At 51.5% G+C, this 23291-nt stretch overlaps 2 protein-coding genes across 3 annotated transcripts in view; one reads left to right on the forward strand and one right to left on the reverse strand.

Annotated features, from left to right (window-relative positions):
- Window positions 1-3410: 3410 nt before the first annotated feature.
- Window positions 3411-12052, reverse strand: LOC144728307 (uncharacterized). Its single transcript, XM_078607643.1, has 5 exons — window positions 11530-12052; window positions 5426-5509; window positions 5218-5290; window positions 4674-4762; window positions 3411-4335 (listed from the first exon to the last, which is right to left on the reverse strand). Exons 1-5 carry the CDS (start codon window positions 11572-11574, stop codon window positions 4276-4278), a joined length of 351 nt encoding a protein of 116 aa, XP_078463769.1. The 5' UTR covers window positions 11575-12052; the 3' UTR covers window positions 3411-4275.
- A 249-nt stretch (window positions 12053-12301) lies between these two features.
- LOC144728306 (putative oxidoreductase YteT) overlaps window positions 12302-23291 on the forward strand; it is a 250754-nt gene continuing 239764 nt past the window's right edge. For both annotated transcript variants that reach the window (XM_078607641.1, XM_078607642.1), the window contains exons 1-2: window positions 12302-12552; window positions 14217-14314. In XM_078607641.1, coding sequence (XP_078463767.1) covers window positions 12483-12552; window positions 14217-14314 — 168 coding nt within the window. In that variant the 5' untranslated portion in view covers window positions 12302-12482. The remainder of the gene's footprint in view (window positions 12553-14216; window positions 14315-23291) is intronic.

Genomic DNA, 23291 nt, shown 5'->3' on the forward strand with positions numbered 1-23291 from the left:
GTTGGTTGTTACACCCGCCACCATTAACCGGGGCGGCCGCTCTACATCTCAACCCGCGAACCTCCGCAGCAAACGACGACCGCGCCACCCCTGGGCAGTGTCACCGCCCAGACGTCAACATATACACAGCCACTCCACTGCTGGATAGCGGCCTCCCCCCCCCCCCCCCGTAACGTCACCGTACTTGACCACGCCAGGGCAGTGGCGGGTCGGTGAAGACGGCAGGGTGATAGGTGTTGGACCATAGAACTCCTACGGTACGGTACAATAATGGAGTCTGCTACCTCTGCTGCCCTTGGGCTGACACTGTGCACCCCACGGCGCTGTAACACCTGTTATGCACGGTGGTCGCCCATTTAAGCAACCCCGACTCACCATCCCCGAGATGTTGATGCTGGCGATGTTTGTCCCGTGTTTGTCATCATCCGGAGCTGGTATGTGGTGAGCAGCAGCAAAGGGCAGTGCGACGAAACTCGACGATTGTGCTGTACGTTCTATGCTCCCACGACTGCTGCCTGCCTTCACCCAACCCTGTACTGACCAGCGTGGTGAAGTATGGCAAAAAAAACTAAATACCTCCTCGAAAGCGCACAGCGTGGGGAGGGCTCTCATCCAGCAGTGGATTGCCAAGAGGGCTGTACTGTACACGCATCATAATTAAGTGAGCCACAGGGAGAAACGTTTGGAACCAACCAAACGTGTCCACAAATAGCCTCTCGTTCTTGTGGCAACAAAGCAACTGAGACAGTTGAATAACGCGAACTACAGGAATTACAGCAGCGTAGAGGTCTGCAGGCAGGCAGATCGGTCACACGTGTCTACCAGATCACTCACACGTTTCTACTAATCACACACGTGTACCAGCTCTCACACAGACACGTGTGTACCACACCAATCACACGTGTACTACTAATCACACACGTGTCCACCAGCTCTCACACAGACACGTGTACCAGATTACTCACACATGTACTACTAATCACACACCTGTACACGTGTAGCACGCCACACCTGTACACGTGTAACACGCCACACACACCTGTACACGTGTAGCACGCCACACACACCTGTACACGTGTAGCACGCCACACCTGTACACGTGTAACACGGCACACACCTGTACACGTGTAGCACGCCACACCTGTACACGTGTAACACGCCACACACACCTGTACACGTGTAACACGCCGCACACACCTGTACACGTGTAACACGCCGCACACACCTGTACACGTGTAACACGCCACACCTGTACACGTGTAACACGCCACACCTCTACACGTGTAACACGGCACACACCTGTACACGTGTAACACGCCACACCTGTACACGTGTAACACGCCACACCTGTACACGTGTAACACGCCACACCTCTACACGTGTAACACGGCACACACCTGTACACGTGTAACACGCCGCACATACCTGTACACGTGTAACACGCCGCACACACCTGTACACGTGTAACACGCCGCACACACCTGTACACGTGTAACACGCCACACCTCTACACGTGTGTACTACTCTACAGTGCTGGCGTGTCAGTGTGTGTCATACACTGACTCAGGGACTAGTTCAGGTATCACTCGCCACTGCCATGAGCCGCGTGCCGGGAATTTAACTCGGGCGGTTGTGTTCTCGTGTCATCACAGACCGTGTGTACAACTACACACGTGTGTGCACATGTCAACACATGTGCGCAGTACGCTGACACACACACACGCTCTCTACTATACGCAAGCACGTGTTGCGGTATAGAGTCCGAGTCCACGTGCGCCACTCAACCACGCGCTCGTCAGTGGTGACGACTGCCGACTCGGAATGGTCTCGCAGTCTCACGACTCTTTTTCTTTTATTCTTCTTGAAAGTCCTGCCAAGTTTTCGGCAATTAGAGGGGGGCGGAGGGCGGTGATGTTGTATATGCAGTACATGGAGCGCGTGCTGTAAACTGCAAATCCCCTAAGGGAGTCATTGCGAAGGGAATTTCTCAGCATCGGGATGTTCGTCGCCCAAGAGCGGCCACGGGAGTTGATTGTTTGGCATCGGGAGAACGCGGAGGCAACACGTGCAGAGCACGGCGAGAAAAAAGGGGGGGGGTAGCATACAAGAATGAGAAATCTTAATTTATACTCGAGGATTCCGAGGAGCTATAAAGCAATTGTTTTATTTGCACAGACGTCCAAACTCCACGCGGAAAGCCCCCCCCCCAGCCCTAAAGTCGGGATTCGAACCCAGGCGCGGTTCCCCCCCCCCTTGCTATGAGATCCGCACGGTAATGTTGTTCATCACGGCTACTCGCTTTCCAGCACCACCGCCACCGCGGTGTTGTTGTTGGTGGTGCCGTGGTGTCACTACCGCGCGCGTTTGTCGTGGCCCATGGACTGCGCCACGCATCGGCAACTCCGGGGACCTCGTGGGGGGCCTCGATGTGGACGCAAGGCCCTTGCGAGCCCCGAACAGCAAGGCGAGGGGGGCGATATGGTCGACATTACACCACACCAGCCACCCGGACCGTGTTTGTCTCTCCCCCCCCCCTTCCCATTGGGTGGCCATCCACTACCGCTTTTGCGTCCAACAACAAATACGTGCAGCCCCGAGTGCTGCTAGGAAGTGGGAACTGGCTTCGTGCGAGTGCGTGCCAGGGCCCACGCCTACTGCAGTGACAAACACCCTCGTGTTTAAATAACCTTGTCGATGCAGTCTACACTGCGGCATGGCGCCCGCTAGCGGCCACACACGGAGTCATCGCCATTCATCGACGGCCCCCCCCCATCTCACGAGAATTCCCACATCCATGGAAATCCCCACGACACCTGGCGAGGCGCGATGCCTCTGTGCTGTCCGCATTGCGAGGGCAATGGGCGACTCTTGTGGCAAGTGGCCTTACGGCCGGTGTACCGAGTGCCCCCCACCCCCAACACAAAGCGAGACGCATCTCACTCCATGGGCAAACATAAAATGGCCACCGAGGTTTGTAAGATGGTGGGAGTTGTTTTCCAGTGATGTCACGCAGCTAAAGACGTATTTAATAACGCGTCTCATTCCACAAACCCTCACGTTAACTTAATTATATAGCGAGTTTAAACAAACGCGTCAAAAGTTTTCACTTGGTATGCAAAATGTGCATCGTGCAGTATTTCATCTTTCACTGGCAGGATTGCATCCAGTGGTGGAAGATTTCACATTGCCCATCCCCAGCGGGGAACGGGCATCGGAGTCGGAACTTGTGATGTTCTGACGGGAGTCTTGGTGCCAACTTTATTGGGGCGGTGTTTTTGTGCAATTGACAATGAAGAACAGAAAGCACGGCGTTTTGTCAGTGTAGATGGACAGCGTTGCGGGCTTGTGATGTTCTGATGGACTTTATTGGGGCAGTGTTATTGTGCAATTCACAATGAAGAACAGAGCACGGCGTTTTGTCAAATTTTATTAACAGACTACATTACAAATACATCCAAAAGAAAACCATTCTTTTTGTTGTTGGTTGTTGTTTCACACAGGAGTTGGGCCTGATTTTTTTTTCAACGACAGTACTTAAAAACATCTTTGGCCCGTGTTTCCAATAACACGACCCAACGCAAGTTTAGCCTACTTGATTCTTTACATAAAGAAAAGAAATAAAATAAAAAATTAAAGGAATGATACAAGTTTAGTTTTTTCCTTTCCTTAACCCCCCCCCCCCCAAATAAAAAGCAAGGGACGGACAAAAAAAATTAAGAGGGGCATGGCATCCCCCCCCCCCCCGCAGGGGCTACCGGGTAAATTGGGGCTGCATCGCGGATCCACTCTCACCGCTTCCTAACAAAATCCATCTCCCACCCCGTTCCCCCCCACCCCTTTCTCCTCTGACTGCACCTCCCAACGTCCCTTTTTTGTGCAGATCGAGAGCCCTCGGTTGTGGTATAAAATAAATAGGTATACAAAAAAACCCTTTTTGTTATTTGCATTTGTGTCGTTTTTTTTATTTCATTGAAAACGTTTCTAAAATCAGGAGGGGGGGGGAGGGGTGATGGTGGAAGGTGTACTTTTTTTTTTTAAACAAAAATTCTGCAGCAACTCCAGTGTGGGCTGGTTATTGTTATTTTTAAAAATATAGACTATGCCAATAAAAAAAAACCAACAAAGAGAAATGCACCCACTACTCGGTAGCCCTAGCAGTGGCGGGGGGGGGGCAGGGGAACAGGTTTTGGACGGCGCAAAAAAGGGAACCAAATCCCCCCCCACTCCTCTCCTTTTCCCCCTCCCAATTTAGTTTTATTTCCCAGTATTCCCCCCTTAGGACTCCACCGAATCACCGTTGTCTTCAGTTTTCTGTTTCTTTTTGTCCGCCTCATCCTGAAACACGACACGGGGTAGGGGGGTAGAGAAGAGACAATTCTTAGTCCAAGAGTCAACAGCGCACCTAACACGCGAAGACGGTTCAGACAAGCCAACCGCACTGCCGCCGACTGCGATTGACTCGGCATTAGCCCTCGGCGGAGCTGCCGTACATTGTTGCGTCTGCATCAATTGCCAGCGGAGTTGCAACAGGGGGCAGCCTTCCCACGATTTAAATAGCGACCAACAGACATGTGTGCACGCACACAGCCTCAACACTCCCAACCACGTAGCCGAAGCCACCCCGCCACAACCCCATGGCAGAGCCACAGTGCTCCCAACGCAGCCGTCAGTACCTCATCCTCCTCCGCTGGACGTTTACTTGAGGGCGCTTCATCGTCGTCTTCCTCGTCATCATCGTCGTCGTCTACTTCATCAGCGTCCCCTGTGAGGGGAGGAGAGTCATGTTGAGTGCGGGGAGGTGGTGGATAATTGCCGTGTTGGAGCAATTAGTTGGGTTGTGGTGTCTGGGTTTCAGCCACACGTGATTAGACCGGGTTCTCAAGCATAGCAGAGAGAGTTAACCATCTCAGCCAGGTCACCCATGACTGCACAAGAATCCCTGTTTTATATTAGGCATGTCAATTCCCAGTATTGCAAGGTGAGAAAAAGATAGGTTTTTATTGCTATATGAAAAGCCCATTCAAGGCCCTAAAATAAGGCGAGGTTGAGGCGTATTAAAGAAACGTCAACAGTATTCGGATGAGTTTCAAGACAGCAATCTACAGGTGATGGCGAGCGACCATGACAATCTCAAATGGATGTTCTCAACAAGGTTTTTTTTGCCAACAGCACAACACGAATACAAGCGGGAAAGAGATTTGTAATTGCACCACTCACCCTCTTCGTCAGCCTCCTCCTCCTCGTCCACATCCTCTGGATTTTCTTCAGAGTCTCCCTCTCCATTCTCGTCCTGCACACGAGAATGTGGAATGGAGGTTAGAGAGAGGTCATGTGTTGGGGGCACCCTGGCACGGGGTGCACGAGTGGTCAGGGAAATGAGAGGCTGCGCGAGAGATACCAGCGCGGGGCTGGTCCCAGGAGTTACCTCGGCGCCATTGGAGGGGGCATCTTGGCTGTCCTCCTCTTCGGCAACCACCTCCTCCTTCTTGTTCTTGAGGTCCTTGAGGTCCTGCGGCGAGGACAATCGCAACGGCCGTGTTAAGGGTGGGTCTCGGCATGCCGAGAGCAGCGTGGATTCATTTACGATTCGGACACTTCCTATGCAGGTGCAATTCATAGAAATCAATGGCAAAAACTATATTAACTTTTGTCACGAAACTGTTGACCTCTTGGTAAACGCACTGCTTACTCTCCCGCAAGCTTGCGTTTATATCCAACGCCCAGTCACAAAATCCCTTCCCCCTCCCCCCCGTACAACTCGCCAGAAATTCATAAAAACCCGCGCAATTGACGCACCTGTTTAAATTAACCTCACGTCTGGGCAAAGGGAGGGGGGTAAAAACTTTCTTTTTTTGAAACAAAGCCTTTATTTTTTTTCATCATTGGCGCTGACAAAACGCTCGCGGGCTCCTCTCGAAAGGATCGCTACTCCGAACAATAAACATCATTGTTCGAGGGCGATGAGGAGGGGGGGGGCTGCTTGCCGCTGCCATTGCAGCCGGCGGGCGGGCGGCCGCTCGGGGCAGCATCGGGTTTCGTCGACACAAAGGCGACATCTGCCGCCGGGGTCCAATCTGCCGCCGCTGTTGCTGCTGCGGCGGTGGGACAATGGCACGGGCCGCCCCCCCCATTGAGGGTTGGGTTGCCCGGGTGCACGTCTGCCCCCCCCCCACCATTATCGAGAGCAGCGTTGGGGTTGACGTGGGGGGGGAGGTGGGGAGGGAGGCCGCAGATGGTCGCGCCCCGAGCCGCCGCCACACCGAGGCGGCGGCTCGGTGGTGGTGGGGGGGTGAGCGCGCACCGTCGGCCAATCGGCTCCGGCCCGCGCGTCTCTGCAGCCCGCCCACACTAAACCGAAGCGACCACCTCGACTCTTCCCCCCCACCACCACCAACCACCTCCTCCTCCCCAACCCAGCCAGCCACCACGGCCAATAGCGCAGCACACACACAAGGGGGGGGGGGAGATTCTTTTTTTGCTCCTTTCTCACAGGGCTGGAGACGCGAGCCCTTTAAAGGACCGGGCGTGGTGCGCGCTTTTACTGAGCGAACTAGCGAGGGAGCGAGCGCTGCTTGTGTTAAGAAAAACTAAAGCCGCGTTTTTTGGACGGGGGTTGGTGGCTCACGCAGCAGACGAGGAGATGCGACCGCGTTTTTTTTTTGGATCATAACAGCCGGGGTTGGTGGTGGTGGCCGACCTGCCCGAGCCATTATTTGAGTTGCCCATATGATGGAATCGGTGGTGGTTTCCTTACACACTTAAAGCGTTCACATAAAAGTCATCTGCCAAACATGCCAATGTAGGAAACTACTCTTTAAAAAAAGCGAGGCTTCTCCCCTGGAACTGTCGTGCATTTACAATAAAGGTGAAAATGTAGTTGTACCCCAAGCAGATTTTTTTTACATTTAAAATGTGTTTCTATTAAGTGCCACAAAAGCTAATGAGCAAATTGGTCCCATTTGCAATACTGATTTTTGTCCCAGGGTCTCCCAACATTTGGCGCTTCTTAGGCGAGATGAGACCGCCCCCTCCTGCACCCCGACTCGGGCCAACAGACAACCCCAAGGCTGCGTGACATTAAATACTTTTAAGCGAGCGTGTTTTTCCCTCTCTCTCGTTCACTTTACTTTAAATAGCGAGCGAGCGAGGTAGGTGGGTGGGTAGTGGAGGCCACGGGGGTTTGTCCATTGGAAGGAGTTTTTTTTTGCGAAACCGCCCACTGCGCTCCTGGGCTGTGCGCTACGACCCCAGCACCAACCCTCCCCCCCCCAAAGCAATTGGCGGGAAAAAAAACCCATTAACAATTTAAAAACCTTTACAATTAAAATGTATTTAAAAACCCCGCGAGGATATAACTGATAATTCGACAGATTATACACCATCCCATTAAATCCGCTATTATCCATTTATCTGCGATAACCGTGGATAAAGAGGGAATTTGTCCGAATATCCGCAAATGTTCACTACAATCGCAAGCGATATATATTTTTTCAATCTGCAAATCCTATTATCTGCGAAAATCGCGGGGGGGGGGGTTACCCACATTCCTATTATCAGCTCGGTGGCAACACAAATTAAACGTTGCGCGAATTCGGTGGTCCGCCGCCGAGTCGCGGATAAAGAAGTTCCACGCAAATCTCCCACTACCCCAGCGGGGGGCCACGTGAACACCGCTTGAACAACACACAGCTCGCGCGCGATGCTACACACACACCACTTGTTCTACCTAAAAAAGGGGGGTAAACCCAACAAAAACCGATTGGGGGGGGGGCACGTGTATTCTATGCCAACAACAAAAGTTGAATTGCAAGCGCGCCCAAGAAGAGGATGCCTGCCGATGGCGTTGGGGGCGGCAAAACGACACCGCAGCTGCAGAAGCCCCCCGGTACGCGGCTTGCAGAGAGCACCCACGCGCCGCGCCCGCTGCTGCCTTGCAGCAATGTCAAACCCGCGGGGTTGACGGCGCACGGCAGCGAGCGAGCCAGAGCGGGGCCGGCCAGAACACACGGCGGGCGGGCGATTGTCCACCCGACGTTTGAGACGCACAGGGCGGTCAAATAAATAGGGGGGCCCCCCCCCTGACCCCTCGTCCCCACGCTACTCACGATGAGAAAGGTGGGGGCGACACAGACGTGCGATGTTGGTTGTGTTACAAGTCAATAAAGAGGCGCTCACACTTTGCTCGGTTGCGTGAATACAGCCGCCGTGGCCGAATAAAGGGCACGGACACTCGTGGCGAGGTTAAATATGGGACCCCCCCCCCGTCATGCGTGCCGGTGTACACGTTCAGTGGTCAACTAATGCGGCTCGCTATTACCCCTGGCGCTCCTCCATACCACACCGCGTTAGTGGCGCGCGTGTGGGGAGAGAGTTTGTCCAATGAGGCCGGTTTCGCTCCACAAACGCACGGGCAGATAGGATTTTTAGAGGGGGGGTTCTTCCAAGGGAAGGTTTTGGGGGGGGTAGTCAATGTTACACGGGGTGGTCTCCCTGGGTGGTGGATACATGAAGTTTAACAAGAGGCGGGAAGCCCCACGAGGAACCAGACGCCACTAATGGGACCCAGCCTCTGGGGGGGGGGGGGGAGTCCGCGCGCACAGAGGGGGAGAGACGACCACCGGCCGCGTGTCTGGGGCCGACAGATCTGCGCTACGACAGATTCAGCACCGCCGCCAGGAACAAGCCCGCGGCACCACCACCACCACCGTGGTAGAGCTGCTACTCGCGCGACTGCTTCTCGACTGACTCGCGCGGCACCGACACGCACACAACAAGAAGCGCCACAGGAACAAGAGACATTCTGTACCAGACACGCAGTCAGGCACGGCCACCACCACCACACTCACTCACTCGGTGTGCACTCGCACATGAACCCCCCCTGCGCACGGCTAACTCGCGCACGCGGTGTCGGCACGGGCCGCCTGCTCCAACACTTCTTCGCCTCCACGGAATCGACTGAACGTGACCCCCCCCCCCCCCCCGAGTCGAACTCGGCCACACCAGCGCAGTGGTCGGGGTTGGTGACTGAGCGCGCACTTTCGTCAATGCAAGTCTATGGGAGTACGAGACTGGCACACAGCCCCGCGTGTGGGTGTTGTGTTATACAGCCAAAAGCAAATGTCTATCCCCGTGAGCCGTACACGCTGCGGTTGGGAGAATGAGTTCTGTTTGCGAGCACCTATTTAGGACCGGCACGGCGCAATGAGCTGGGTGGTTGTGGCCAGAAACCACGCCCGCCCGCCTTTGTCTCTCTCCGACTACATGTATGACACAGCATATACACGTGCTCTGTATTGCATACGCGGTGTGTTGGCGAGCGCCTATTTATGTACACAGACGCGCGCACAATGCAAACCCGTGCTTAGTAACAATCACACGCGATGCAATGTGTCGACCGTCGTCAAGTGCCACAACAAAAGAAAGGCCGCTTAAAGTAGAAACAATTTATGATCATCATTATCATTTCTCTCTCCGCCCCCATCTCTAACTCAAACGAATGGGGGGGGGGGAGGTTTAAACGTGGGGGGTTTGACCACTCTACTAAAGCGTGCACCATGCGTGTATGTGTGTGGTGTAGTGGTGGTGTATGTGGTGGTGTGTGGTGTCTGGTGGTGTGTGTGGTGTGTGTGGTGTTGTGTGTGGTGGTGTGTGTGTGTGTGGTGGTGTGTATGTGGTGTGTGTGGTGTGCTCCCCCTTGCACCACGAACCCAGCGCACATGCCTCTCTCACATCGCAGCAGCAGCGCCACATCGAGCGCGAAGGGGGGAAAACCCCATCGCTAACTGGGGGGGGGGGTGGTGGCGATTTTCGCGTTGGGTTTACGCGGGAAAGCGAATTTAAAGTTACACGTGGGGGGGGGGGGGCGTCGTGGTGGGGAGGGGGGCCTCCTCCACTGTGGAGTGGGCGAGACGTCCCTGTTGGAAGCTGCGTGTGGGTTGGTGGCCTCCACCGTAGTAAATGCACGCGGACCACACATTGAGAAGCCAAGGACGAACACAACATTGTAAGTGTGCGCACCACCACCACCCACGTTAACATTCACTCGCCACTTACTCACTGCGTCAACAAGCACACCGCGTTGATTACAGTGTAGAATTAAAACACCATCACCACACACGACACGGCTGCCACTACGACCGCTGCAAGCCTTTGCGGGGGGGGGGGCAGCAAAGCTGCCGCCGGTGACAGCCGCGCCGCCGGTGCCGCTGCACCTGCGCGCCCAGAGCGCCGCTGTCGCCCACCACGCAGCGCTGCTTCGTCTTCTTCTACCCGTAGTACCAAGCGAGCGGCCGCCGTCACACAGAGACCCCCCCCCCCACGAGTACTCCCCAAACGCGGACTTCCCCGCAGAAACTCCACCAAGCCACTGGGACCCGACCGCAAACGATGACCTCTACACAATGCGAACGAGGCTGAAACACGTTAATTCAAACTTGTGTTTAATTAACCTGAACAAGTGTGCACACTATATAGATAGCACGCGTGCCATGCGTACTTGCATGCGGTATAGTGCCTGTAGTAGTAGCTAGCGGCTGTCGTGTACGCAGTGTGGTATGAATACGCCAACGTGCCCTCTCGTGCAGCATGGCGAGCGAGGAGTGGAGACGCGGGGCATGTTGGGGAGTGGTGGCGCAGTGGTTAGCGCGCTGCGCTACGAATCGGCGGCCACACGAGGTTTGATTCCCGCTCGCAGCCAACATCGGTGGCGAATATCTTGAGCCAGTTCCGGACCTCCCACGAGGTCGAATCAGCCTTAAATTTGTAACCTGGTGCGGTGTTATGAACATCGGCATGGGGGGGGGGGAGAGACAAAGGCGGCCGAGCGCGGTGCTGACCACCCACCTCCCCCGTGTGCCGTGCCGACCTTAATAGGTGATCGCTAACAGGACTTGCCCCCCAACAGTCTGAAGACTATACGGGTGATCTTTGTCTTCGGAGACCGGGCCACGTGGAGTGGCGCGCGCAAAACGTTCTCGTATTTAAAACAAACCCATTGAAACCACACAAACTCCATTACGCAGAAATAACCCACCAACTATCCGCATCCACCCCCATAACACTTACAAAACCCTCAAACCTACGGATAAAAGTCTATAAGCGGGTGGTAGCGAGCTCCAAAACGAGCGCACTTCAATAGCGCGCGTTGGTGGTGGAAGGTGGTGTTCACAAAAGCCCCCTCCTAAAGAAGCAGGACCACGAATGTATGAATCCACAGCAGCGGCAAGTAGGGAAAAGTCCGCCAATCGCCTCGCTCCCAAACTCTTCACTTTTCGTCGTTCACAAAACTATTGTGGAGCCTCTCCTCCGGACGCTTCGCTTGTACGTCGCGTAATAACCCGTCTGGGTACGTAGGGTTCCATTTCAGAATGGCATTTACCCCACCACCCACCCACCCGCGCAGGTGTAGCGCGTGTAGCGAAGCTGACAGATAGCCACATCGTTACAAACAATACACACACACAGCACACACACAGGACGCCACCACGAGAGAAAAGCGGCCTCGCATACTGAATCAAAAAGAACAAATACCTTCGTTGCTGTCTCAGTCGTGGTGTCAACCGCGGTATCAGCCATGGCTCCTCTTCGTTGCGTGCAGCCAATTAGCTTAATTGGTTATCGCCGAAGCTTGCTGTTTGCTTATAGCAAGTTGCTGCCGATTGAAGCTTTCTTGCGCTGGCGGCTGGTGGTGGCTGCTGCTCTCGCGTCTTGTTCTTCTTCGCCGGGTTGTCGCTACGGGATTGCTTTGAGTCGCTTTGCGCTGAGCGAGTTAATGAAACCACAGCGAGAGCGCCCAGAGCCCGGCTCCTCACGTGCCGACAGCGAAACGGCGCTGTCACTTAAAGAGCCCGGGCCGATCGCGCAGCGCCCTTTTATACGTCACGTGTCGTCAGCGAGGCTCGCGCCCATTGGCTGCGGCCAGGGGTGTGGGCGTCGCCGAGCCCCCATTGGGAGGCGCCGCGCCCCCACCGCGGTATGCAAATGAGGCGGCGGCAAAACGGACCAATCATTTCTCATTTAACCAAAAAATATTCCATCGAAGTTAAAAATGGAATTGGCGCGGCGACCGGAGAATCCCGCGTAAAAGCGACGGCAATGATAAAGGCCGACAAAGCGCTTACAAAAAAACACCACACGCGCGATGCCGATATAGCAACGGGAACAAAAAAACACGTGGGGGTTTCTCGACTTCCGGTGGCGGCGCGACGGCCCGTGTGCAAACCGGAAATGGCAAGGCGCGTTTCTTGGGTTTCGAGGGCGAGCCGCCGTCACCACCGCGGCCCCCACCCCACGACCCCGCCCCCCACCCGTTGTTTCCTTTAACCCGCGCCGCCACGTTCAGCGCGGCAAGGTTCGAGCGGTCCCCCGCCAGTGATCGCCTTCCCCCCCGGCCCGTCTGCAGCGTGGCGAGCGAGCGAGCGAGGCGAGAGTGGCGAGCGTGGTGCTCGTGCGCGTGCCTGCCGCGTGCGCGCGCGCGACCCGCCATGTCGGGCGCGGCGGCTCCCAGCGCCGATGACGCCAATTCTAGAAGGCTCAAGATCCCGGATGCAGCAGGTCACGTGATGTCACGGTGGTGGGGGTGGGGGTAGTTGTGGGTGGAGGTAGTCGGGGTGTGGGGGGCGGTCTAAAGGGGCCGTGCATCAGTGGCGAGTCACAGTCACAGTGGTTCATGGTGGTGGTGATGATGGTGATGAGTTTGAACCCAGATCGCATCGTAAATAATCATGCATCGTCATGGTCGCAATCAGAATATTTATGCTGGAGGAATGCGATAGTTTTTTTTCCCACAGATATCCAGTAAAAAAATTATACTTAATAAATATTCTTATTTACCCATAAACGTTACACTTTATACTCTTAAGTGGAATTTTTTAAAATATGTTTTTGTGTCAGATGAAGGATATAATTCTGTATTTCGAGCCGTGGCACTCTCAAGGGGACTTGTTTACGTTGGGGATAAAACTAAATGTCATCCTTGGGTGTGGGTGGCCGCAAAGCTGAGTGTATTCTGAAGCTTGGAGTGGTCAAGGAATTTTGAGTGGTGATTTTTTATTAAACATTAATCTTAAAGTTACATTTCATGAGTCCCGATCACGGGCAACGCTTACACATCACTGACGTGACGACCACCCTTCAAACAATTGACAAAACGTGCCGTGTTTACGATAATTATTCTGACTGCCCGAGATAGCCAAACTGTGTGCATGGGCTTGGCAACTTGGGTAATGATTTGGCGGGATCTCAGGTAGGTCAGCTACGTCGGGTCTGGATAGATGTTAACTACCTCGCCTGGTATACAGGAGGTCGTGGCTTCGAGCCTGACCTGTATATTTGGAGTCTGCATGTCTCTCTTCCCGCGGTCGTGTGAATTTTTCTCCGGGTCCTCCGGTTTTCCCCTCCACATTTAGATTCGACATGCACATGCATTTAGAGTATTTGTCTGCTATAAATTTCAACGTGATGATAAGCCACTTTGTTGAGCTATTATTTGTGGCCAGGTAGCTTTTGAAAAAGGGCTACATAGCTTAGTAGGCCTTACCTTGTAAAAATAGAATAGTTTTTTGTTTAAAAAGAGGTTATGGAGATTGTATGCCAGACAGAAAGCTGCCACAGAGGGAGTAGTATAGCAAAGTGGGTTCTGAATATGCCAGGCATGATTCTATTAAAAGTGTTTAAGACTCTGTCGTGTATCTTGCACGAAGTCAACAGAGGACTAATTGGAAAAAAAATCAGTGTACCTTTACTCATTCAATCTGTGATCTAAGAGATAAAATTACTACACATTCAGTGCTTTTGAACTGGTGGTCTGGATAGGCCCGAGAGTTTTGTACACGCAATGCACATATTTGTGTTGTAAAACCTATAAAAAAAATATTCGATATTCGGAAGCCACTGGAGCAATGCACCTTTAAATCTAGATTGAATTTTTTTTTTTTGAAATGCTTTTTGTGTTTAGTTTGTTGTCTTTCCCCCCCGCACCTCCGATTAGCACGGTTGGCTACGTACGGTGCGAAAGAAGTTCAACATGCGTACATTCGATTCCTAAAGAATCCTCCCAACACGTGGGAGTGAAACGTCAGACGTCGTTGTTGAACGGCAAGCGGAGCAATCAAAAACATATCAGGAGAGCTGTACGGCACAAGCGAAACAAGAAAAAAAACCCGGACGGAGTCGATGCTACGCGTGACTGTAAATTCACGGGCGTTTGTGGGTTTCAGATGGCGAGGCTGTGCCCGTGACGGTCCTCGTGATCGGAGGAGGAAACCGGGGGCGCGGATACGGTTTCTTCGCCTTGGACTTTCCAAAGCGCATGAAGGTAAACGTGGAGTTATTTCTGCCAGAAAAGTGTCACACAAAAGGGAATTGCCCGTCAAGTTCCAGTGGTCACCCATCAAGTTCTGTAGCTTCCTGCCCACGTGTATTATCATTGCTACACTTGTTTACGCAAGAAAGTCCCAATGAGTCTTCACGATTCTTTCAAGAGGGTCCTGCCAAGCATTCTCATTAGGAGGGCGATGTTTTATAGCCCTGTTGAATAACTTGCAGGGAATTTTTCAGCATTGGAGACGTTAAAATAATGGTTACTTTGTATGTTTTACTGGTAGGAACCTCCTGGTTACACCAGCCCACAGGCGATTATTGTGTCCGTCGTGCAGGGAGGGGCTGGGTGGGGAGGGAGGGGCTGGGTGGGGAGGGTGGGGCTGGGTGGGGAGGGAGGGTGGGGCTGGGTGGGGAGGGGAGGGTGGGGAGGGTGTGGAGGGTGTGGAGGGGCTGGGTGGGGAGGGTGGGGAGGGGCTGGGTGGGGAAGGTGGGGAGGGGCTGGGTGGGGAGGGTGGGGAGGGTGTGGAGGGGTTGGGTGGTGAGGGGCTGGGTGGGGAGGGTGGGGGTGAGAGGGGTGGGGCTGGGTGGGGAGGGGCTGGTCATCCCGTGGTGCCCTTATATAACTCAATGTTTAACCTACTCACACCGGCTTGTGCCCGCCCTCACAGTCGGGCATATTTGCGGAATACACCACGCCGCCGTTGACCCTGGCCATTGACTGAGCAACCCAACGTTTCTACCAGCTCCCTCCGCAGGAATGTGTTTTTTGCTATGGGAAAATAAAACAGAGAACCCGGAAAAAATAAACACATGCAGTACAGGGGGGGAGAACATACACACTCCTACGCAGAAATGCGCCCGAGTCGGGAATCAAACCCAGGTTCTTGTTGCTGTGTTACCACTGCGCCGCGCCATCACTCCTGTATTTGACTCCAGCCTTTTGACGAAATCCACCAGTATACACCTCGTTTTGTCTGATCTGTGAAGCTAAGGAGAGTTGAGCCTGGATAATGCATGGATGGGCGACCATCTCAATGGAACAGGTGTTATCGGCTCCTGTGAGACTCCGTGGTCAGCAAAGGCAAAATACATTGTTGTTCTATAGTTCTAAGCTTCACCGTCTATGTTCCCCGCCTTCACCAACCTGCACCAACTACATACTTCATTCTTTACTTGAACGATTACGTTTCTAGGTAGCAATGGGATCAATCCAAATCCAGGCTCGATCCAGTGTCGGCACTCGTTCACGATTGGACGAATCTTAATTTATTTGCCGAATAAGGAGCCAAATTCCCTAGTCGGAGCGCACCGGTGACGAGAATTCTTGCACGCATCACACAGGCTCATAATAGCGATGTGTCAGTGATGATGCATTCTAAACGCTGTACAATATCGTGAATGCAACGTGGATCGGATTTAGAGTGAGCGACATCTTCTTAACCCTTTCCCGCTCCGAGACGTCTGCAAGTTGAAGGGTGGTGGTCCCGTTCACCACTGAATCTTGGAACGTGCAAGCGGTTCAGCGTTAGTTTTATTTAGAGAGCCGTAGTGGCACCGTTGTTTTTAAAGACATCGTACTCATGTCAGAGAACTGTAGCGACACAACCACACTCTACAATAGCTGGCGCCAAACTGCCACGCGCCCTCCCGCATGGCCTTGTGGGAGCCTCGGTACCGATAAAGATTTTGGTTAATTTTTTTTATTCTGACATACACTTATGTCAACAGAATGGGAAAGGGTTAAATGTTAAAATAATTAGTGGGTTTGGATAGGACATGTTGCCAATAGGGTTGATGGCAGATGTTCGGGCTATAGAGAGAGTGGCAGCCAAAGAGGACGTCCACCGTGGATATGGAGTGAAGAGATCAGCTCCTGTGGACGATCGAACTGGATTGCTGCATCACAAGGCTGGGAGAGGTGTCGGTGGCTTGGGGAGTAATTCATCCAGAAGTGGATAGATCATGGATGATTATGATGAGAGCTCGAGTTACTGCGGTGTCAAAGTTAACAGTTACCATGGCTTGCCATGGCGACAGAGTTAATCGCAGTTACCATCGTGATTGTTAACAGTTACCATGCAGAGTTAAAATCAGTTACCTACGGTGCAATTCTTGTTCGTGCAATATTTTTTAATTCCAGCGTCCTGGCCCTTGAGCACAAGTGGAAAATTGATTCATAATTACTTTTGTGTTAGATCGTATCCGTATAATGCATACGGTGGCAACCCATACGGTTACTCCATATTCTTGTCCAGGGAAATTGAGTTTTGAGGTCCATACGGCATACAGCCGTTTCAATACAGGCAAACCTATTTTTTTGTCTATTTGTGTTTCTCCCTTGTGATGAGACTTTGTGGGATGAACTTTGATATTTATAAGGGCACGGGGGTGACCACTAAAGTCTGAATTGGTCTGTAAGAAGGTAGGCACTGATGAGGGGTTGACAGGTATGATAATGCCAATTTCCAGCTGTACCCTCCACCACCCGACAGATCCCAATCAAATCAGGTTGTCAACGTGGGTATATATACCAACCGATTTCATTTTTCAGCAAGCCGAAATGTTGAAAACCAAGCTAAAATTTAACAATTTTATTCCGAAGACGTTCTGATGGAGGTTATATATCCAGCTCCATCAGGTGATAGCAGCAGCTTTGCTCTTGTGTGGAGCTGCCCTAATACGTCACCAGCACAATCGTGCACGTGATCCAGAATAGTAATTAGAGTTGATTGGTTGTGATTGGCAGGTTACATTATTTTAATAAGGTGCATCTGTTTAGCGGTGTGGGTGAAAGTCTGCTTTCCTTAATTATACAGAATTAAGGTGTACTATTTTGTGTTGTATGTATGTTCAACTTATTTCGCACCTACGTAGTCCACTGTGGTAATCGGAGTTGCGCGTTCATAATAAAGCTGGATTTTTAATGGCATTGTTATTCTAGTAAAGTGTTAATTGCTAAATAGGGTTAGTTCATTATCTTTATGGGGATTAGAATAATAATGAATGAGTGATACGGGTTGATTGAAGAGAGTGTGTTACATTATAATAAATGCTCAATTGATTAAGTCTGGCTAGAGTTATTTGCTGTCATTATGAATTAAGTTCGGCGTTATTCTGGTCGGAACCCACTGGTTCCACCAGCCCACAGGGGATTATTGTGTCCGTCGTGCAGGGAGGGGCTGGGTGGGGAGGGAGGAGCTGGGTGGGGAGGGAGGGGCTGGGTGGGGAGGGGAGGGTGGGGAGGGGCTGGTTGGGGAGGGTGGGGCTGGGTGGAGAGGGGAGGGTGGGGAGGGGCTGGGTGGAGAGGGGGAGGGTGGGGAGGGGCTGGGTGGGGAGGGGCTGGGTGGGGAGGGGCTGGGTGGGGAGGGTGGGGAGGGGCTGGGTGGGGAGTGGGAGGGGTGGGGCTGGGTGGGGAGGGGCTGGTCACCCCGTGAGCCCAGTGGCAGATTATATCTGAGCCAATCCAAGGCCAACCCTAGGCTGAGAGAAATTATTGCAATGGAAAATAGTTTTTTTGTGCCTTTCATGTCAAGCAAATAAAGATTTGGGATCGGTCAGATTTCAGTTTTGGATTCGGAATGTAAACTGGAATTGATTCGGCTCTGAAGGAGTTGTCCCATAAGTAGTCTGTTCTCCTATTGCGCCGCGTGTTTTCAAAACGCGAATTGGATATAACGCGATGATGAATGTATTAGGGAACGTATTTTTTTATGACGCGGATGCGAATTGGATATAACGCGAGTGGCCGAACGGAACTACATCGCAGCGCGAGTAGGAATAAGCGGTCGTAGGGCTGCCTCGGCGTAGCATCACACAAGGAATTGGGATGCTGCTGGATGCTTCTAGATGCTACCCACGGTGTTTGTTCAGCCTGCAAACGCATCTCACGTGTTATCGCGGATTGTGCTTTATATTATACTAGCTTTACTACCCGGCTTCGCCCGGGACTTGGATTCACCATGCCCGGCCACCTTTGTTTCCCCAGTGGCGATGTTCACACACCACACCAGTTACTCGTTTGAGGCTGAGTCGACCTAGGGGAGGCCCAGGACCGGTTCAAATAATCGTCACCGGTGGTGGCCGTGAGCGGGAATCGAACTCGGGTCACTGGGTTCGTAGCGCAGCGCGCTAACCACTACACTACCGCTCCCCCCACATACACACGCGCGCGCGTCCATAGGTACACATACACGCGCTTGCTGCAGACAATCACAACTTTCAGGGTGTGTACGGCAGTAAACGACATTAATAATAAAGAGCCATTTGGATATTTATAACATCATTCGCAGGCCATACAAAATTATCAACTTGAAAATTAACCTGTTATATTTGGTCAAACATTTAATTAACTCACCCCTAATGCGATGGCTGGAACTGCTTCTCTTTGGTGAGGCGTGTGATGTTAGCTGATATTGATGATGTTGCTACTCGCAACTGCTTTTCCAGGATTGCTCCTAGATTTATTGAATTTCGAGTCCCACCTGCGGTTGCCTTGGCAGGGCCACACCAAATGATTTTGCGGGTCTTGTGCGGCCCGTGGGCCGGACATTCCCCACCCCTGTTAAATAAAGCAATGCTGCGCGAAGAACACCTTAGACCTGCAACACATTTGTATGGCACTTTACTCGCGGAGGGTTCGGGGGGGATGCGTTATGTCAGCAGGCACACTGCATGACGCTTCCGCATGCGGGTGACATGACAGAGATGTGACGTCACAGCTCACTTGCGGTATTCTTCAGGAACGCAACTACTCCGTTAGTGGGGAAGATTGTAAAGGTAACGCTATCGATAAGCCCTAAAATGTACATTTTACGATGAAATTTTGAGATAAAATACATTTCTACTCATCGGCAATATTTGGCGACTCTAGTCCTGCCTTGGTTGTCTGTCTGTGTTCATTTGTTTATGCGCATGTGCCCATGTCGCGTGCATTTTTCTCCGGGTCCTCTGGTTTTTCCCTCCACATTTCAAAATCGACGTGCGTTCAGAGAATTTGGCTGCCGTACATTTCCACACGGTGACGATTGGCCACTTGGTTGAGCTATCACTTGTGGTGGCTGGGTCGCTCCATCGGAGGAGTCTCCTGTCTCTCGATGAGCCGGTTGCAGCAGCGTCCCCCACATTGTCGAGCCTCGTGACAGCCTCGTGACAGCCTCGTTCCAACCTCCTCCTTGCGACAGTTGTCACCGAGGGACCCCGACAAATGTTTCCGCGAGTGCGATGACAGTGAACTTGGCTGAGGGAACGTGGCCAATCTCACTTTTAACACCCCCCGGTTAACAAAGCGAAAATAAAAATGACTGGTGCAACCTGCAACCGGCAACCGATTCCCTGTTTATTTAGTTCCAGAGCAAACATTACAATTTTAGTTTCGGTTTATAAAAATTTGCGGTTAACATCGGCTTAGCGTTAGGGTTTTCGACTTGTTCCAAAGACTTTTAGCGCTGTTTTTTTTGTTTCCCAAAGTTTCGGGCAAACGATCGAACAATTTGGCCAATTTTATACAGGGTAAGTCCCTAATAATAGCAACACGACGTTAGACTCGAGTTTCATTCACACTGGATAATATCTCGCACAGTTATCATGCCTCCACGTTTCAGACAGACAGACGGACAGAGCTAATGCATTAGCCATTTCAACCGTAGTTGGTGAGCTTTACAAACAGTTGACTTCAGAGTTCAATCGTGAATCGCTGGGGGGTTAAATCATTGCACGTCTGGATCTGACGATTACAAATTGACTTTTGCTTGGAGATGAGGTTAAGGCTGCGGCTCGGAGATGTCTAGAACTCGGCTTGTGGTAGCACAAATTAATATGCGGTAGCGGTAACTGGGTAGCACCGTGGTTATCGCCTGCTGGATTCCCGGTCCACGGGTCGCGATTTCACATTTCTGATGGAGTCAACATGCGTTTAGATTATTTAGATAATTTTACTACTGGTTCGGTCATGTTGAGAGACATCAGAAAAATTACGTGGGTCGGAAGGTGCAAATTATGCAAGTGTAAAGAAAGGAATCAAGAGGAAGGCAGAAGAAGAGGTGGGTGGGCGATGTGGTGCGATCGGACACGGTGGCCCGAGGAGCGGAAAGAGAGACGGCGCAGGACAGGGCAGCGTGGAGAAGGTTGGCAGGGACAGCGGAGCACCACCACGTGAGTGGGACAGAGGTGTGGAAGAACAAGAGATTATTTTTCTGATATACATTTCCACACGATAAGCCACTTCCTTGAGCTATCATTTGTGGCCAGGTCACTTCTGAAAATACGCTAATTGCTCAGTGGGCTTTAACCGGTAAGATAAAAAAAATTGTTCAGTTTTATTTGTATATATTTTTTTAAAAGTGATTTGTTTACCTTTCCTATACTTTGCGGTCCTTTCGTGTTTTCGTATTGTTTGTAGTTGTAACATTCAGAACTGCCCCTACTGGACATCTGTGAAGAAGAGCTTTATAGCTCATCGGATTCCTGCAGTATAAGTAAATATTCTGATTCATCATCTCCCGGCGCCGATACAACAGGTTCCGTTTGGTGGAAAGTCAACTGGGGTTTCTTTATGAATGGACTGGTCTGACCATAGGAATGTGGAATTCCAACTCTGGTTGAGGTGGCGGGGGGGGGGCTTCAGACGAATATGAATACCGCCACGCCCATGTGTTGGCATGCACATATGTTGGCATTCACCCACTTATTGTAACATTGAGAGCACCCTGCTACTCAACATCCACCAGCTTCACCTTCATTGTGGATCTCCATCGGAGCGGTGTAATGGTAACTGTAAGTGTAGCGCGCCACGCTTTGAGACAACCCAGGCGGGTCTCCACGCTGCTGGCTCAGCACTCTGACACGCAGCCATCACTGGCTCGGTGCCGTTCTCAGAGTGCCACCGATCCGAATCCGCATTCCGCACCAAACATTAAGGGATTCCGCTTTTAGTTTTATTCAAACTTCGACCACTGCGTTCTGCAGTCGGCCGCCGGTTTTCTGCGAACGCTTGTGACACCCACTCAATCCTCGTGTCCCCACCCGCGGCGTCGCGTACCCGCCTGTCCGTGCACCACAAGACGCACGCACGTTGGTTGATCTCGCGAGCGCGTTTTAAGGCCGGGATTCGCAGAGACGGAGCTTGCAGAATTTGCCCCCCAAAAACTAAGAAGTGAAAGTCCGTTATGCCTACTTTTATACTCTACGTGCGTTGAACATTTGCCCTGGGGGCTCACAGATTGATGGACTGAGGACTGATAATTTTAATTATATTATGCATATATGCGGATAGCCCAACTCATGTCTGTTTATTTACATGTGTGTTACTCACATGTAATATCAGTGCGCTGTGCCGTTTTGCATAGCATCATGGGGACGTAACAACAATTGATTCAAAATCATTATTGTGCTGAAAATACAAATACGGCGATACCCCGGAGTATGTCGGTTGCGTTCCTGAAAGTTGCGGCGACGAATATCGAAACGACGGTAATCAGAGCGACGTACAGGGCAGGAGGTGGTGAGGCAACGTGTGGGCCTGATACATCACGTTGTGATGCACGTGTACACATTGTGAACATGAACTAAATCAGTTATGAAAAGCGGTGGTGGATAGAAAGATGGGGAACGAACTCGCTGCCCGAGGTTATTGCCGCATTTAATCGTGCGTATAATACCATTACTTAATAATGTTAACAATATAATATTGAAATGAAGTCCACGGGAGGCAATCTTGTTATTTGTGTTGCCCTCACGCGCCCGCACTCGTAGGACGCTTCTTTGTTCAAAGACCTGCAGGGTTCTCGGTTCCTCATCCCTCCTCCTCCCTCCTTCTCCCTCCTCCTCCTCCTCACCAACGCTGTTCCTTCTTCCTTACCCACCCCTGGCCCGCCCTTCACTTCCTCGCCCCCTTTTCCCACGATTTTTCCCTGGTGAGCCCCCTTTGGCCAATCCCGTGCTCCTCCACGGACAGCTGCCCTTTGTAATTTTTTGAAATTTAATTAAGGAGGCATTCAGTGACCGTCACAAAGTTAATTTTGATTCGTGCTCTAAATGTTTGCGGCACAATGAATTTGCAGTGTTAACTACCTCGACCCAGTATACAGGAGGTCGTGGGTTCGATCCCGACCCTGAAGCCTGTATATTTGAAGTTTGCGGTGTTTCTCTCTCCCCATGGTCGTGCGGATTTTTCTCCGGGTCCTCCGGTTTTTCCCTCAAAATGTAGAAACGTGTTTCGGGTATTTGACTGCTATATATTTCCACGTGATAGGCCACTTTGTTGAGCTATCATTTGTGGTCAGGTCGCTTCTGAAAAAGAGCTATATAGCTCAGTGGGCCTGAGCTGGTAAAATAAAAAAAATAGTTTAATAGTTTAGTTTATTGATTAATAGCGCGACTGATTGATGGCACTACTAGGGTAATTATCTGGGCGCGGTATTAGGCCTCAGCAAGGTAAGGTAATTTACCCTTTTTACCGGGTAAAAGGGTAAAGAGAAAGGATAAAGGTGTCGACATGCCAAGGGGTAAGGTAAACGGTAGGGTCAAGGTAGCTCGGAAGAATTAGCCGGTAGGGTAAAAGTAGCGCGAAGTATTACCCGGTAAATACGGTACCTTGTTTACCGCTAAAAGCTCCGTGGCGCAGTCCGTGGCTTCCATTTAATAAGTAATATTTAAAAAAAACTTTTTTAAACACACGCTTTTATTAAATGTACTAGTAATGGCAGAACTCCACGACTCCAGGAAGTGGCCCCGATGCTTGCCACAACGTAAGGGGCCGTGGCCAATTACAGCCAACGTCAGTTGAGCGTGGACAATTAGACCCAAGCCGAAACATAACAAATGAAAAAGATTGTTTAAAAATATATCTTTTTTAAGATAGAAAATAGTATTGTCATCAGTATGCCATAAGTATACCAAGTGTGCAGTCGATACCACATTATTAGGAAGTGGGTTAAAATTTAATTACAAGATTTGAGGATACGACAACGACGACA

The sequence above is a fragment of the Lampetra planeri genome, chromosome 28 (genome assembly GCF_965212315.1).
Source record: "Lampetra planeri chromosome 28, kcLamPlan1.2.h2, whole genome shotgun sequence".
Lineage (NCBI taxonomy): Eukaryota > Metazoa > Chordata > Hyperoartia > Petromyzontiformes > Petromyzontidae > Lampetra > Lampetra planeri.

Coding starts and splice junctions, on each gene's coding strand:
- LOC144728307 (XM_078607643.1), bottom strand. CDS start 11,574: ATGGCTGATACCGCGGTTGACACCACGACTGAGACAGCAACGAAG. Junction 5,510..11,529: donor CGACTGAGACAGCAACGAAG/GTATTTGTTCTT, acceptor TCCTCGCCGCAG/GACCTCAAGGACCTCAAGAA. Junction 4,336..4,673: donor GTCCAGCGGAGGAGGATGAG/GTACTGACGGCT, acceptor GTCGTGTTTCAG/GATGAGGCGGACAAAAAGAA.